This window comes from Pseudopipra pipra, chromosome 1 (genome assembly GCF_036250125.1).
Source record: "Pseudopipra pipra isolate bDixPip1 chromosome 1, bDixPip1.hap1, whole genome shotgun sequence".
Lineage (NCBI taxonomy): Eukaryota > Metazoa > Chordata > Aves > Passeriformes > Pipridae > Pseudopipra > Pseudopipra pipra.
Genome location: NC_087549.1, coordinates 2737127 through 2753271, shown reverse-complemented (window position 1 = coordinate 2753271; position 16145 = coordinate 2737127). Strand labels below are relative to the sequence as shown.

The 16145-nt window shown below is 43.7% G+C and overlaps 1 protein-coding gene across 5 annotated transcripts in view; it reads right to left on the bottom strand.

Annotated features, from left to right (window-relative positions):
• The window catches only part of TSNARE1 (t-SNARE domain containing 1), a 469040-nt gene that overhangs the window by 306345 nt on the left and 146550 nt on the right, over positions 1–16145 (bottom strand). For all 5 annotated transcript variants that reach the window (XM_064642560.1, XM_064642873.1, XM_064642791.1 and 2 more), the window contains one exon: positions 4632–4709. In XM_064642560.1, the coding sequence (XP_064498630.1) occupies positions 4632–4709 (78 nt within the window). The remainder of the gene's footprint in view (positions 1–4631; positions 4710–16145) is intronic.

Sequence of the window (16145 nt, the reverse complement as noted above, 5' to 3'; positions counted from 1 at the left end):
CCTCTGGGACCTGCTGGAGCAAGTCCAGAGGTGGCAACGAGGATGCTCAGAGAGCTGGAGCCCCTGTCCTATGGAGATAGGCTGAGGGAGCTGGCATTGCTCAGCCTGGAGAAAAGAAGGCTCCAGGGAGACCTTGGAGCCTCTTCCAGTGCCTGAGAAGTCTTTTTAGTGCCGGAGAGAGTCTTTTTAGCAGGGTCTGCAGTGACAGGACAAGGGGTAATGGCTTAGATTAAGGGGTAAGGGCAGGTTTAAATCAGGTTTCAGGAATAAATTCTTGGCTATGAGGGTGGTGATTAGAACAGGTTGCCCAGAGAAGCTGCCCCATCCCTGTAAAGGTCCAAGGCCATGTTGGACGGGGCTTTGAGCACCCTGGTTTAGTGCAAGGTGTCCCTGTCCATGGCAGGGGGGTTGGAGCAAGATGATCTTTCAGGCCCTTTCCAACCAAAGCCATTCCACGATTCTGCGATTAAGTCTGAGCTATTTTGGGCTAAATCTAACCTGCTTTGACCACAAATCACTTTATCAAAACCTGTGCAGTTCCTGTGTTGGATGTGGAAAATCCCTCTCAATTTACCAGTTCTGACCACGTGAGCAGTAGCTCTACCAGAGAAGCAAAACATCAAGCTGTGCTGGGGAGATGCTGTGACGCCACTGTTAAAACAGGTATCTTATTTTAAAAGCCTTGTACTCTTCATTTTTAACAGGACCAGCGTGTGCTGGTCCTGCATGATGAGGCACATCCACAAGGGATCACTGCTCTTGGAACTGCCCTGATTTACAGAACCTGAGGGTTTCAATCCTTTAAATCAACGGGGGATAAGAAACCACTGTGAGATGGCAAGGGAGACTCCATCACACCTGAGCTCAGCCTTTAAGATCAAGGTAATGTGCATGGCACTAACCTGTTATGTGCAGTCATTAATGAGCAAGTAACAGGAATTAGAAAGGGAAGAGACTCACTAGAGCACTCAGGTTCTCCATCTGGCCAGAACAGGTCTGATTCCTTCAGTATATCCTCCACTGATCAGACAGGATGCACCAAAGCAACCCCATTTAGGAGTGTTATTTATTTTACTTATTTATAAGACACTTAGTGAGAGGCAGCTAAAAGCTGTACACTGAACAAAATGCAAAACCTTGACAAAAATACACAGAAAAAAAAAGCCATAAATAAGACAATTTCAGCCAGCATTTTGGCTTCTTTTTGTGTGCTAATAGGAAAAAATCAACTAAATTAAATAACCCATGAAAATTGCAAAAGTCAAAGCACTATCAAACAACCTGGTCTAGTGGAAGGTGGGCCTGCCCATGGCAGGGGGGTTGAAACTAGGTGATCTTTAAGGTCTCTTCCAACGTAAACCATTCTGTGACCCTATGAACCTTCCCTATGGTCAACAGGGACAGCCCCAAAAGATTTAGAGAAGGAAACAGATGAAAAGAATAGGAAAAATCTCCTTCTACCCCTTCACACTCCTGTAAGAGATGGCATTAAAAAATGTCTGTAAAGCTCATGACCTGGCAGGAGAGTGATCCAGTAGCACATAAAGAGAACCAGCTGTCCTGACTAAGATTTTTATTCAACACATGAGGAAGATTTCCATTTTCACAGCACAAAAAAGGAGCAGGAATCATTTATGTGTGAGATCAGCCCCAACCAGCTCAGGGCTGTAAAAATCCCCCTTGGTCAGGAAGGAAGTCCTAAAGTGCCCAAAAAGGATTTAAATCACCCCAAAGGCTCAGAACTCTGTAAAAAAAGAGTAAGGAGAGCAAAGAGGGATAAAGCACACGGTGTTTATTACCTGTGCAGTGTTACTCAATAAAATTCAATGGTGCTTTAAAATCCAGGTACAAAGTTGACTTCTTGTTTCATTAAAAATAGTCACTCCCCAAAGGTAGAAAAAATATTACTGAGATTGCCCACAACCTGGAATTTTTGGAAGCTAAACAACAGAAGCATAACATCTTGGAACAGCCTGATCCAGGGAAAGGGTGGAATCACAATCCCTGGAAGTGTTTGAAAATGAGTTGACATGGTTTAGAGGGTTTGGTGGCATTCAGTCAAAGGTTGGACTTGGTGATCTTGGAGGTCTTTTTCAACCTCGATGATTCTATGATTTCATGATCCTTAGCATCCCAGGAGGGAGAAGAACCTTCCAGGTGCATGGTTTGGTCTCCAAAACAATGGGAAACCTGAAAAACCCCAAGAGAGGCTGTGGCAAGTTAGGAAAAGAAGGAAAAGAGGAGCTGTGATGGGATTTATGCAGCTTGTAGGATGTTCAACACACCATGCCCAGCACAGAAGGAGTAAAACCCCTCATATGGTATAGGGCAGAAAGCATCATGGGCATTCTTCCCCATTTTCTAACCCTAAAAGTTTCTTTCCCTAAAGTGGCTTAGCTGTGCCAAATCTTAACATCCCTCTCCTGTAAAGCTCTATCCACTTTTTGGGGAAAGACTATAAAACCCACACATATAAACTGAATGGAACTGACTTTATCAGACAAAAAATAATATGGGTGGTGAACAGAGCAACAACAGTGGAGTATCTTATGGGCATTTCTTCAACCTGAAAGCACTTTAAAAGGCATTATAAATTCATAGATTCATAGATTTTAAAGGCCAGAGAGAGCAATTCTGATTATCCAATCTGATTTCTTCCCATAAAACTTTGTCCTATCGCTCCTACATCAAGACTCCAGACTGCAGCTGGACTAAAGTATATCTTATAAAAAGACATTTGAATCTTGATTTAAAGTTTCGAAGCAAAGCCAAATCCATCAGGTCCCCTCCATAAGCAGCTCTAATGGCCAGTTATCATCGTACAGGAAGATTGAATTTGTCCAGCTTTAACTCCTATCTCCTGATCTCCTTCTGTGTGAGAATCTTAGATTAATGAGTCCTTTGCTATTTATTTGATGTCTTTCTTCCTACAGAGGTACTTACACACCACAGGTGAGTCCTGTCAGATGTCTCACACAGAAATTTGGACAGCACAGATTTTAAAGTCTGGTTTGCAGACTTCAAACAGTTGTGTCTCCATTTTTGCAAAGTAGTTTTAAGCATTTAAAGTACAGGCATTGTCATTACCTGCTTCACAGAGCACTCAACTCAGGCAACTCTTAGCAGAAAACACATCATCACCATATCAAGAGGAGAAACAAAGGCCAAGAGAGGTTGTTCAAACCCTAATTGAATGGATTAATGCAATTCTAACAAAGAATGAAAAGAGAAATTGGGTTGTGGCATTTAAAAAAAAAAGATGTGCCACTCATCTTGAGGTGTTATCAGGATAAACTCCATGACAGTAGGAGTTTTGATTACAGAACAGACATATCAACCTGGCTGGTTTGGATAATAGTTGATATCTGTAACAGCACACACAGGCTCACAGGCAGGCTGCAAAACTTCAGACTGAGCCCTCAGTTTGGAGCAGAAGTTACTGCCATTCATCACTACCACTGCCAAATAAAAACTGTTAGTGCTGGAGCAACCAAATTTGATGCTACTGCAGGTATTTCTGTGAGTTCTGGTGTGGTTGTTCACCCACCTGCAAGCCAAGTACCCATGGTCACAGCTGGGAAGTTCAGGCTCCCAAAGGGGCCATAATCCCTTGTTTACATGGGATGTGTGTCACCAACAGAAGGGTCACAAAACCCTTGTAGTCATGGAAAATTCGATGCTGGAATTTTCCTGGCAGTTAGAGCATACACAACTCCTCTAAAGAAGAGATGACTATGATTTAGAAGTTTTGCTTGCCATCCTTCTTCTACAAGGATCCCTTGCTGCAAGGACTGGGGCTCTGCCCCTGGGACACACTGGGGCATAATTACACAAACAAGGAGGCACTAAAATCCTCTCCCTACACCAAGGCCAGGCCTTTCTGCCACCCAGTCCCTACAGACACAGAACAAAACAGATACAGAAGGTGTCCAGGTGATTCCAAAGCAACTTCAAGGTCTTTTGTAAAATCAGCACCAATAATTTTTGATTCCTGTCTGACATTAGTGTATTTTAGAACTGGGGTACCATGACATCAACTTCCATTCAGCAATGTTAGTTTACATCTGTCTGCAAGATAAATTCCTCCAGCCTAATCCAACAAAACTGATGAGCCAGACTTGTCTCCAAAGGAGGGAAGCACTCTGCACCTCCAGGGCCTGGGGATCCAGGAGCTGGAGTAGCATCTCTGCTCAGTCTACAGAGTGAAGAATAACAGTAGAGTCTTGGTGTTGGTGTTTTTATAAGAGAGATGGATGTTCTGCAAGCTCACAAGACAGGCTCTGAACACAGCAGTGCTGCAGCACATTAGAAAATAAGTCTGGCTTGTTCCACCTTTCTGCACTCTAACTCCCCATTGTAACAGATGACACAATTAAAAATAGAAAAGGATGTGGTATCAGCAAGGATTGGGATATATCTGTGCCTGTTTAATGGAACATATGGTGGAATATTTTTACATCTTATAAAGGACTGTGTATTGGACATGTGCTGCTGCTAGGGAGATGCAGCAGCAGAAAAGCTGCATTAATATTTGCTCTGTGACAAGAGGAGCTGCCACACACCCTGTACAGGCACAGGAATCATCAGCAGGGCAGCACACAACTGACTGGGAAACCTTTCATTATACGCACCATTGGAGTTAATTCGGAACACGTTGGCTGAAGTCTCCTGAAAAAGCTCCTGCAGTTCGCTGGGATCAATCTGGGTGGCTGTGGAGACAAAAACAGAAGAGATATTTTAATACCAGAGGCCACTGATCACTTTGAAAGGGGGATGGGCCTTTGAAGGGGGGTGCAGGTTCCTCTTTGCTGCAGAAATTTAGCCCAGGGAGGGTGGTTTGCTGTAGTTTTACACAGTGTCTGACTGTGGAACTTGCACTGGACAGCCCCTCAGAACAGTGAAGATGCTGCTGCAACATGGTGGATAGGGGAGACTGAGACAGCATTTGTAGGAATTATTAGCAACTGGAACTCAGTTATGAAGTGGGAATATCAGAACCCCAACTGAATGAGAAACCACAATCACAACATCACTTTACCATCACTTCCCAGAGCAGGAGGGCAAGTGAGCGGCTCCTGCCTGCATGAAAAGGGAGGAAGCAGCAAGCAGAGCACAACTGCTCCATGGGCTGAAAACTTGTGGGACTTCTAATCCCCAAGAGATGCTCCTCTTTTTCCTATTTCTTCCTGATAGCCCAACTGCAAAGGGCAATGAGTCAGTGCCAGGAATTGCCATTGCTTTTGCTGCTGTGTTTTTGGGGTTTTCTTTTAAGCTTCATTTCTTCATTTCCCAACTTTAAACCCCCTTAAACTATCCCAAGCTTCTGCACAGCTTCACCACCTCCTGACAAGCAGTGATGTGAGATTGGCCTGGACTATACTGTAAAATCATAGACTCATAGGATGGTTTGGGTTGGAAGGGAACACTTAGTTCCAATCCTCCAACCCCCCTGCCATGGGCAGGGACACCTTCCACTAGATCAGGTTACTCTGAGCCCCACCCAGCCTGACCTTGAACACTTCCAGGCATGGGCATGTACAGCTTCTCTGAGCAACATGTGCCAGGGCCTCACCATCTTTATAGTAAAGAATTTCTTCCTAATATCTAATATAAACCTACCCTCCTTCAGCTTAAGGCCATTAATTATGGTCATATTACGCAGAAGGGATACATCACTTAAAGAAGGTTTAAACTGGTAGGTTTACAGATGGCTGAGCCCTATTCTGTAGCCCAGCTGTGTCAGCTTTTACAGGTTTCCCAGAAGCCGCTCTACCTGAAACTTTGGTCATATCCAAAAGCACCCCAGGGCTTGTACACCTGACACACTACAGTGCCTTCAAACAGCCCCTGCTATCAGCAAGGTGCTCCTCTGAGACAAAGCATTAGAGAGACTCAAAGAGGAGCTATGATTCATATCTTCAATTTTTATAACACACTCTGCATCCCTCAACCAGATTTCCCTAAGCTGTTAAAAAGCCACATGCCCAACCCGTACTTGGAAGAGCAGAAAGTCAGTGATGGAGCAAGGCAAAAACCCAGGAAAATGGAATAACATGAGAACCCCACTTGATGCACTGCTCAGGTCAGTCCTGAGGATGCATCTCCTGGCACTTGAGGACAAGCTTGACATCTGAAGGCCAGATTTTCCACTGCTTCTCACACTCATGTGAGAGGGTTGAGCCCTGGAACAGCTGTAAATAAAGTCATGGATCAGCCTCTCAGGTTGACACAAATCCAGGGTATTAAATGGTGTTTCATCCAAATGCACAGGGGCTCATTGCTAGAGATTTTCCCACTCTTCTCTTGCAGCAGTTCCTCCTAAATCAGCTGTCCCAGACACCCCTTTCCTTTGCTTTATAGAGTCTGTACAACACTAGAAATGAGCTGGAGCTCCCCCTTCCCCCAGGAGTTTCACTTATTACCAACAAGATCCAGCCCTCATTAAATCACTGGCAAAAGAGCAGCACAGGATAAGATTTTTAACTCTTTACAGACAGTGATGACCCCCATTTCAGGAGGTTTTCCTTGGATTTTCAGGGTGCTGACATGCTGCGGGGTAGTTATGGGAATATGAGCAGCCAGGACATGACTTTAGCTTGGCAAAATTTCCAGTTGCCTGTGCTGAGAGGGCTGGGCCACACATTTTGTGACAGAGACTTTTTTAGATAGGTGGCAGGGTTTTTTAGTTGGTTTTTTTTGAGGGGAGGGGTTTTTTTACCCCTTTATTTCTATTCTTTCCTTAGGAACACTGGATTTGCCTCAATGGATTTTTAGCCTGGCCCAGTGATCCTGGATCCATGTGCACTCAGGTGTTGAACAAATCCTTAGATGAACCATGAGGAACAAAACCAAGGGTTGGAAACTCCTTCAAATCTTCAATTATCACATTAAACTTCCCAAAATAATGCACACTGCAGACTTCAGTGTGTCTCCACATGGGGACGTTCCTGCAGATCCACATCATCCATTGGTGTGGAGACATTTAAAATGCCCAAACTACCCCAAAAGTAAAAACGAAATATCCCAAATGTTGCAAAGGGCTGGAGAATCACCAATTTCATTCCAAGGACTGCCAGTTTTATCCCAAGGAATGCACACCTGCATTTTGGAGTCCCTGTGACACCATGAGAAAGAAACACTGAGCAACACTATGAGTCCAGAGTTGTTCCATGAAGTTAAAAACTACCCAGAAATTCAGGTGCTAATTTGGGAGGGTGAATTTAAATTTAAATTTATTGGTGGGACACCATTTTTCTCACCCTCTACCTCATTTCCTAATGGAAAAGAGGGAAAATGCAACAGGACAATGTGCGAGGATCGTACTGTGAGGATATGGAAATATTTTTTGAAGCCTCTGCATATTCATTTTAGCCAAATGCAAGAGGACTGTAAGACGATGAGCTCCCCATCCAAGGCCTGAAATCTCAATCCATAAATATCTACCAGAGAGCACCATATCACCCCCACAACTCAAAAAAAAGCAAATTAAATTAAAAAAAAAAAAAATCAAGGCAGACAAAACCTTTGGCCAGAATTTCCAAACAATTACTTTGAAAACGCAGTTCTTGGAGAATGGCTGAGAAAATCACACTGAATGTGGCTTCCAGTTCCCTGCCCCTGGGCTTTTATTTCATGTCACAGCATGATGCCAGTTCTGGTTTTATTTTGTTTTTTATTTTACAAAAGAAAACAAAATAGTAACCAGGAGATTATTTTAACTACTCCAATCTCGAGCTTCAACACATCAAGCCAAGATGTTGTAGCTACTCAAGGAGGATTCAGCAGCTCAAGCAGACAAGCAAAACAATTTAAAAACAGCAGCAGAAAGCAAAGTAAAAATGCATCTGTACTACCAAGCTAAGGAAGACAACACAAGAATGAGAAGGAAAGTGAACGTGAAGTACATTTGTGCCTAATAAAAAGTTAAACATCTTTGATTACATCAAGTGAATACTAAAATATCATGATTCTCCAAGAAGGAGTATGAGGTTTCTGATGTGCATTAAATGCTGATATGCATTAAATACATGTCCTGACACTATTAGAGTTCAGGGTCACAACTGGGAAAAAATTACTTTTATTTACACTCTGGGTCCTGGAAGCTGTGAAGGTTTTGCAGTGAATATGTTACAGAATCCCAATGCAAATCGTTCCTCCTTCACTTCCTCAACTGGACAGTTCCAAAAACATTTTTACAGTTTTTACATTTATTTTCCTCATTTGTTTTCCAGGAAAATCCCCTTGGCAGGAGACAGAACAACCCAACTTGCTCTGCTATCAGTTCCACCTTGTTCCCACCTAGCAAATAGTGACAACCTGTTGTATTTATTGCAACTCATAGAAATCACAGAATGGTTTGGGTTGGAAGGGACCTTAAGGAGGTCGTTCCAAGCCTCCCACCATGGGCAGGGACACTTTCCACTAGACCAGGTCACTCAACTCCCCATCCAACCAATTCCTAAAGCAGCAGCACCCAACAATGGCATTTATCTGCCCATTTAAATCTTATTCTGCCCACGTAACTCTTATTTCTTTTGCTTGAGAAGCTACCCAGACACCAGGTAGGTGCAAGAGATGGAAAGACAAGCTTTCCAATACATGCTCTGCCAAAGCAAAGTGTGTCAACACACATCCTGGCCAACTGCAAGGGGAGTTCTCAGCAGGGAAAGGGATTGTAAGGAGATAATTCAACTTGAGTGTGGTGGCCTGACCGTGACTGGACATCAGATGCCCACCAAAGCAGCTCTGTCACTGCCCTCCTCAGCCAGTCAGGAGGAGAAAATATGACAAAAGGTTTGTGGGTCGAGATAAAAACAGGGAAAGTAACTCAACAGTTACTGTCACAGGCAAAACAGACTTGACTTGGGGAAATAAATTGAATTTATTACCAATCAAAACACAGTGTAGGATAATGAGAAATTATCTGAGAACACATTCACCCCTCTCTTCTTCCCAAGCTCAACTTCACTCCAGATTTTCTCCACCTCCTCCCCTCCAGTGGTGATGGGACAGGGAATGAGGGCTGTAATCAGTCCATCACACATTGTGCTCCTTCCTCCTCTGGGGGAGGATTCTTCTCACTCTTCCCCTGCTCCACTGCTGGGTCCTACCCAAGGAGGCAGTTCTGCCTCTAACATGCTCTAACATGAGTCCTTTCCACATGTTCTTTCCACAGGGTCAGTCCTTCAGGGCACCTTTGGGGTGATACCCCCCAGGGTCACAAGTCCTGCCTGAAGAACTGTTCCAGTGTGAGCTCCTCTCTCCACAGGTCCTGCCAGGAATCTGCTCCGGTTTGGGTTTCCCATGGGGTCACAGCTTCCTTTGGGCATCCCCCTGCTCTGGTGTGGAGCCCTTCATGGGCTGCAGGAGGATCTCTATTCCCCCATGGACCTCCATGTGCTGCAGGGGTACAGCTGCCCCACCATGGGCTGCACCATGGGCTGCAGGGGAATCTCTGCTCCAGCACCTGAAGCACCTCCTGCCCCTCATTTCTCATTGATTTTGGTGTCTGCAGGGCTGTTTCTCTCATATTCCCACTCCTCTCTCTTGGTTCCATGTAAGCAAATTCTGGCACCTTCTCACAGAAACTATCCCTGCAGCCCCCCCAGCACCAAAGCCTCGCAACATAAACCCAACACAAGGAGGTAGATCCTTCTCATAATCCATGTTCCTGCAGTCCTGGAAAAACCTGTATTGCCAAGACAGGCTCAGAAGGTGTTCTGGGGATGCTTTATCCCAGTAATTGCTTCCTCCAGGCAAAAATCAGTGAGACTGCAGCAGGTTTAGATCTGCACATGCAGCACCATCTTAATGCCTTTCTGCTATGAGGAGGTGGAATCTTGACCTCTTTGCTACCTCCTTGCACTTTGGATCAATGCCAAAAAGAAAACAAACAAACAAGCAAACAACCAAACCAAACCAAACCAAAAAAACAAAACAAAACAAAACAAAACCCACAAAACTTGAATCATGGAATCATTTAGGTTGGAAAAGACATTTAGGATCAAGTCTAACCATTAGCCCAGCACTGTCAAATCCATCACTAAACCCTGTGTCTAAGTAACACATCTACACATCCCCTAAATCCCTGCAGGGGTAGTGAGTCAATCACTTCCCTGGACAGCTCCTTCCAATGCTGGACAACTCTTTCAGTGAGGAAATTGTTCCCAATATCCAACACAAACCTCCCCTGGCAAATCTTGAGGCCATTTGCTCTTGTCCTATGACTTGCTACTTGGGAGAAGAGACCAAACCCCACCTGGCTACAACCTCCTTTCAGAGAGCTGTAGACAGTGGTTGAGAACCTTAAAAATCCATACAATCCTTACAGAGGGTTTTTGCCACCACTATTCTGGAGAACACTCAGAGTGGGCTGCTTTCCACGTTTCAGTGCAATTCTTTATTTATTCTTTATTTCTTTATATTTAATTCCTCACACTTCTGTCCACGGGAGACACTCAGGGTGAGGACTGACCACTCGTGGGATGTGGTGTCGGTGCTTGGAGCAAAACACAACACAGGAATCAGTGGTTTGCTTCCCCCAGTCTTGATCAGGAGGGGGAAAATGCTTCTGATGCATGTGGGGCTCTCAGGTGCTGTGACAGCTCCAAGAACCACGGACAGCGGCTTTGGAAGGGAAAGGAGAAATCCCAGCAAGCTGCTGAGCAGGAATCTCTTTCAGTTCCTCTTCAAGACAAGCCAAATGCAAAACATGACCAGGCTTATAAGGTCTTGTCTCTAGTGATCTGGATCTAATTAATGCCCAAAGGGAATTGTAGAGGTCCAGGACAACACACGTGGTAAAGGCACCTACAGGAACATCCTTTTGCCTAATGTTAATGAAAACCGCCTGTGTTTGCCACGTTAATCTTCCCTGCCTATTAATTATTTCACACTAATTTGAAGCTCCTAATGGCTTCTCTGCAGCCAGGTGAAGTCAGTTGCCTCCCTGAACTCAATTTTGCAGCAAACCCAAAATAACTCATAAGCTCCAGAAAAGAAGCAGCAATACTTCAAGTAACTCCAATAAAAAAGGGGGAGAAGAGGAAAAACAGGACAAGAATTTGATCTTTTTACTTACAATGCTTAATGTGGCTGTAGCAAAGCAACTTGGCACCTCAAAGTGTAATGTATTTATCCCCAAAGCACCACCAAGAATTATGTCTGTGTTCTGTTAAAGAAAGTCATAGATTTTCTGCATCTGAATCTCTCTTTTGAAAGCTTAAAGTGAAGCTACAGCATCATCATTTGCTGAAGAAGCTCCAAAAAGAAAGTTCCTTGGTATCCAAACTGCTTTTTTTTTTTTTTTTTTTTTACCATGAGACACCTGCAAGGAGTAAAGAGCAGGTAGGGAGCAACCTGCTCACTCTGATTTCAATCCATGCACCCCAAATCCTCAGTTTACCTCCACCAACATGGACTAAGTACCACTGCACCCAGCCCTGGGGATCAACCCCTTCACAGCCCAGCTGAATGGATAAATCTCACCCATCCAGCACCTTGTTCCTTCTTCAGGACCACAGGAACCATTGCAAAGCTTCAATCCCTACCTTGAAGGTTTTTCATAGAATTATCTAAGAGAGTAACTCTTTATTGAAGATTATGATCCACAATCCATGTGCTTCTGGCACTGGGAAATGAACTCAAGGGTTCATCTCAAGGAAGAGTTTGATTTCCAGCTGCTAGCCTGAGAGTAAGACATTTGCTCTGGAGCAAAATGGCAAATCCATGTCTTTATTTCAGTTTTTCCGGAACAACTAACATAAAAATGAGAAGGTGGAAGAAGATGAAAGACGCAAAGGGAGAAAAAGGGTAAGGACAAAGGAGCAGATTGTCACGGGAAGATGAAAATCCTTAAGAAAAAGACAAGCAAGAACTGGTGGGTGTACAGACACCTACACCCACTCCAGACGTGTCCTTTAGCCACCAGTACTTCGCAGGGTGCTCCTCCCTGGGGACTCTGGTGTCTGATCCCATGTTTCATACCAGCCCTTGGTCTCTTCAACTGCAAGAACAATGATTTGGTCTTCTGCTGCCTTTCCATTTCATATAAACCACAGGAACCTCATTTCTCCTCATCACCTCTGCTCTCCTGTTGAAACTGATCAAAAAACCTTCAACAAGTGCCAAGATAGAAGGGATTGGCCAAGAGCATGTTCGAACAAGGCTCCTTTCCTCAAGGAGAAGAGCTTAAAATAGAAGAGAATGAGAGAAGCAGCATCATGTCTAATGTTGCAAAGTCGCTCCCAGCATTCAAACGTAGGAGGTCTTTATTTCCTCCTACTTTAGTTTGAGAGAAATAAGTGATAAAGGAAAATGTAAGCAAAAAATCACACTCATCAGGCAGCATGATTTTCATCAGCGTTGGAAAATGTGAGGCTGTTTCACATGGAAAAGCTCTGAGGGTCTTTGCTGCAGATTTGGGCAGTGACTTGGACAAAAAAACCCGAGTCTCCTCGGCACAAAGATCACAAAGAGGGGGCACCGAGGGGATTCCATGTTTAAAAATGACCTGGAGCTGGTGTCTGCACCAATCCTCTTCCCCTTCTCACACAGTGGGGTCAGTGTATTCTAGAACACAATTAGCTCTGCGTTAACTCGATCTCTGTTTGCGTTAACACTTGTAAATTCCTGTTCATTTTTTTTTCAAATCATATTCCTGATTTGTCCAAGTTCTTTTGAACATACAAAATAAGTTTTTTTCCTAGCTTTAGAAATGAAGCTTTACCTGAAGGTGTCTCAGGTGGAAGGACAGATTTCATCCCACCCATCTAAAAAGGAGATGGGATAAGTATTGAAGTACCTGCCTCCTCCTCCTCTCACCGAGAGAAAACCAAGAATCACAGAAACATAGAATATCCTTAGTTGGAAGGGACCCACAAGGATCATCAAGGTCCAGCTCCTGGCCCTGCACAAGATAACACCAAGAATCTCCTCATGTGCCTGAGAGTGTTGTCCAAATGCCCCTCGAGCTCTGCCAGGTTTGGTGCTGTGCCCACTGCCCTGGGGAGTGTGTTCAGTGCCCAACCACCCTCTGGGGGAAGAAGTATTTCCTAATATTCAACCTAAACCTCCCCTGACACAACTTCAGGCCATTTCTTCAGGTCCTATCACTGATCCCCACAGAGAAGAAATCAGTCCCTGTCCCTCCACTTCAGCTTCACCCTACAGACTCACCCTGCTCCCAACTTACTTCCCCACCAGACACACTTGAAAAAATATTGAGGAAATCAAAGAAAAAAAACCTCCCATCTATTTAACAGTTCAGATTTTTTTTCTTTGGAAGTCCTACCACAGCTATAGGAAGTTGACAAGAGGACACAGATATTTTATAATCCCTAAGCCAAGCTAAATTCAGGGCCTAAACTCCATGAGCTTACCAAGGAGGTAAAGCAGGCAGGGAGAATCATTTCAGGTTGGTAAGGACCCCACCTAGGCATGATTTTTTTTTCTTGGGCTCTCTGAAGCACTTTCAATACCTAAGCCTTTTTTTCCAGACTCTGAGATTTGTGCTTTAATTAACATGTTCCCAGAGAAGTAACTGCAGTGTACAGTGTCCCCAGCACAAATGTTCCCGGTGGAGCTTGTAAGTTTTAACTGGAGCTCAGCATGGTTTTTCCTTGGAAAAGCCTTGGAAATAAAAAATTAAAGAAGCTTTACATATATATGCAATACATATTTCTGAGAGAAATATTAAATATAGAGCCTATCCCAAGGAAAGTCTAAGAAGCCAAGGAAAAAAGGCTATTCAGGCAAAAGCTTCCCATACAAGTGAGGTCCAGGGCAATGGGACCAAACTCTGCATCTTGGCAAGTGTCTGTGCTCTGGTGGCATCAAAAGGGACAGCCCAGTCATGGAGAATCATCCCTTGTGGAATTCAAGAACATAAAGGATGAGCAATAACTTGCAGTGAAAAAAATTAGGGAAGACACAGAATTAAGAAACTCTCTCCTTCTCGACCTACCTGAGGAAAAGGGCTGCACACAATTTGTACACTTCCATTTCAATCAGCCAAGAGGTAAGTTTTTTTAACTAAGCCACTTGAAAGGAGCATGAAACCCATGGGTGCCATATTCCCATCCTCCCTGTCATAGTTCGAAATTCCATGCAATTCCAAACACAGCACCAAAACTCAGCCACAAAAATGCAAATCTGTGTATACTTAAGGAGGGCTTCCCAGAGAAAAGGAAGCATAAGGGAATGTTGGAGATCAGTGAGGCACTGGAAAAGGCTACCCAGAGAAGCTGTGGATGCCCCATCCCTGGAAGTGCTCAAGGGAAAATTAGATTGGGTCCTGAGAAACCTGGTCTAGTGGAAACTATTCCTGCCCCTGGAATGGGGTTTGGAATGAGATGATCTTTAAGGTTTCTCCCAACCCAACCATTCTGTGGGTCTATTATTAATTATTTTTTTACAGTGCAATCAAGATTCAATCAGATCTGCTTTGTGTTATTTCTAGCTAAGTTGTTCCTATTCACTTTTGTTTCCTTCTTCAGCATATCTGATGATAGCAAACTGCTGAAGAAGAAACCAGTGAGACTCTTTAGGTGCTAAACTAGTGCTGGAATCTTCTCAGCCCTGCAGGTCATCACCCTGTGTGGCCAGGACAGCCCAACTGCCAGGGTATCAGCTCCTGTAAAAGGAGTCTGGATGAGGAGATTTGCACCCATGAGAAATCATAGGATGGTTTGGGTTGGAAGGGACCTTAAAGACCATCCAGTGCCAAGCCTACCTGCCATGGACAGAGAAATGTGTTGGCCACTCATTTTTCAGCTGGCCAAGTGGAGAATTCCTCCTTGGTGAGCACCACGTGGCACCTGTGGCCATGTGAGCAATAACAGCCCTGCCCAGATTTGCTCCAGCTCTGAAGGTGGATTTTGTGACTGAACAGCAAAACCGCGACCTAAATCCTGGAGAGTCTGCATGTACAACCTTGACAAGAAGCAGAGAAATCCCAGACAGCATCAGCAACAGCATGAAAGAAAGTTTCTGGCATAATGTGTTACCCAGAAGATGAGATACAGCACAAAATACAAGAAGAGTGGTGAGATGAAGCAGAGATGCTGCTTCCAACTGATGACTGGGAGGAAGATAGCCAACAAAACTCATGAGAAAAGTCCCAACCAACCAACAGACTTTGCTGAATTACTAGCCCAACAGTTTATTTTAATGTATTATGAAAAAGTTCCCTGCTTTTGCAGGGCCACTGGGAATTTATCAGATTTTTTTCCCAGCACTGGGTGACAGTTTGTGCTTTTCAGTCTTTCCTTCTCAAGCTCGTTAGAGATGTTATAAAGTGAACATCAGCCTGATATTCTCTATATCCACATTAAACCACACTGCTGCCAGAAAAACCTGTTCTTATCCTGCACTGCTTTTCAGGTAGCAGTGAAAAAAAATAAAAAACAACCAGCATGAAAACATAAACAAAAGAACACCACCTTCTAATTTCTACAACAAGAAAAACAGCAGCTCTGGTTGATTTAGTAGAAGGAAATGTCAGAGACTCACACTCTGTTACTAAAATAAAAAGCCTATCAATTCATGGCTGCAACACGATGGTTAAAAGTGATTTGAAGGTCAGGCACGGCTGGCAGCCCCTGGAAAATGACTTGGGGGGATTCTCAGCCCTGTTTCACCTGCTCAGATCTCTGTAAAAATGAACAAAGTAATTCAGAGAATCACTACTTTCACCACAAAGCCCCACAAGGGCTGAGGGGCTCTGGTCCAGACAGGAAATTTGGGAGAATGTTGATTTTCCATGATGGTTAAATGCAAAATGGACTTAAAATTTTAAGCCAAACTTTAGGCAGAATAAGTGCAGAGCAGAGCTGTGCAACGGATTAAGAAGCTGCTAATTCTGGAGGTGTGGAAATTTCTGCTTTGGTTGGACAGTTTTACAATTAAGAATTTTTCTCCATTTTTAAGCAACTGGGAGACAAAGTTTAAAAGGTTTTGCATAATTCTGATGTATTAAATCACTTTTAAATAAAACAAAATCACTTTGAGGTTTTTTATTATTTTTGCTGGTGGTGGATTAGGAGAAAGTTAAAAGGACAATTCATTTTTGATTGAAATAAATCAATGTACTGGAAAATACCAATTATTTTGTGAAATTCCCCTATCAAATCCTATCCCTTCCTGCT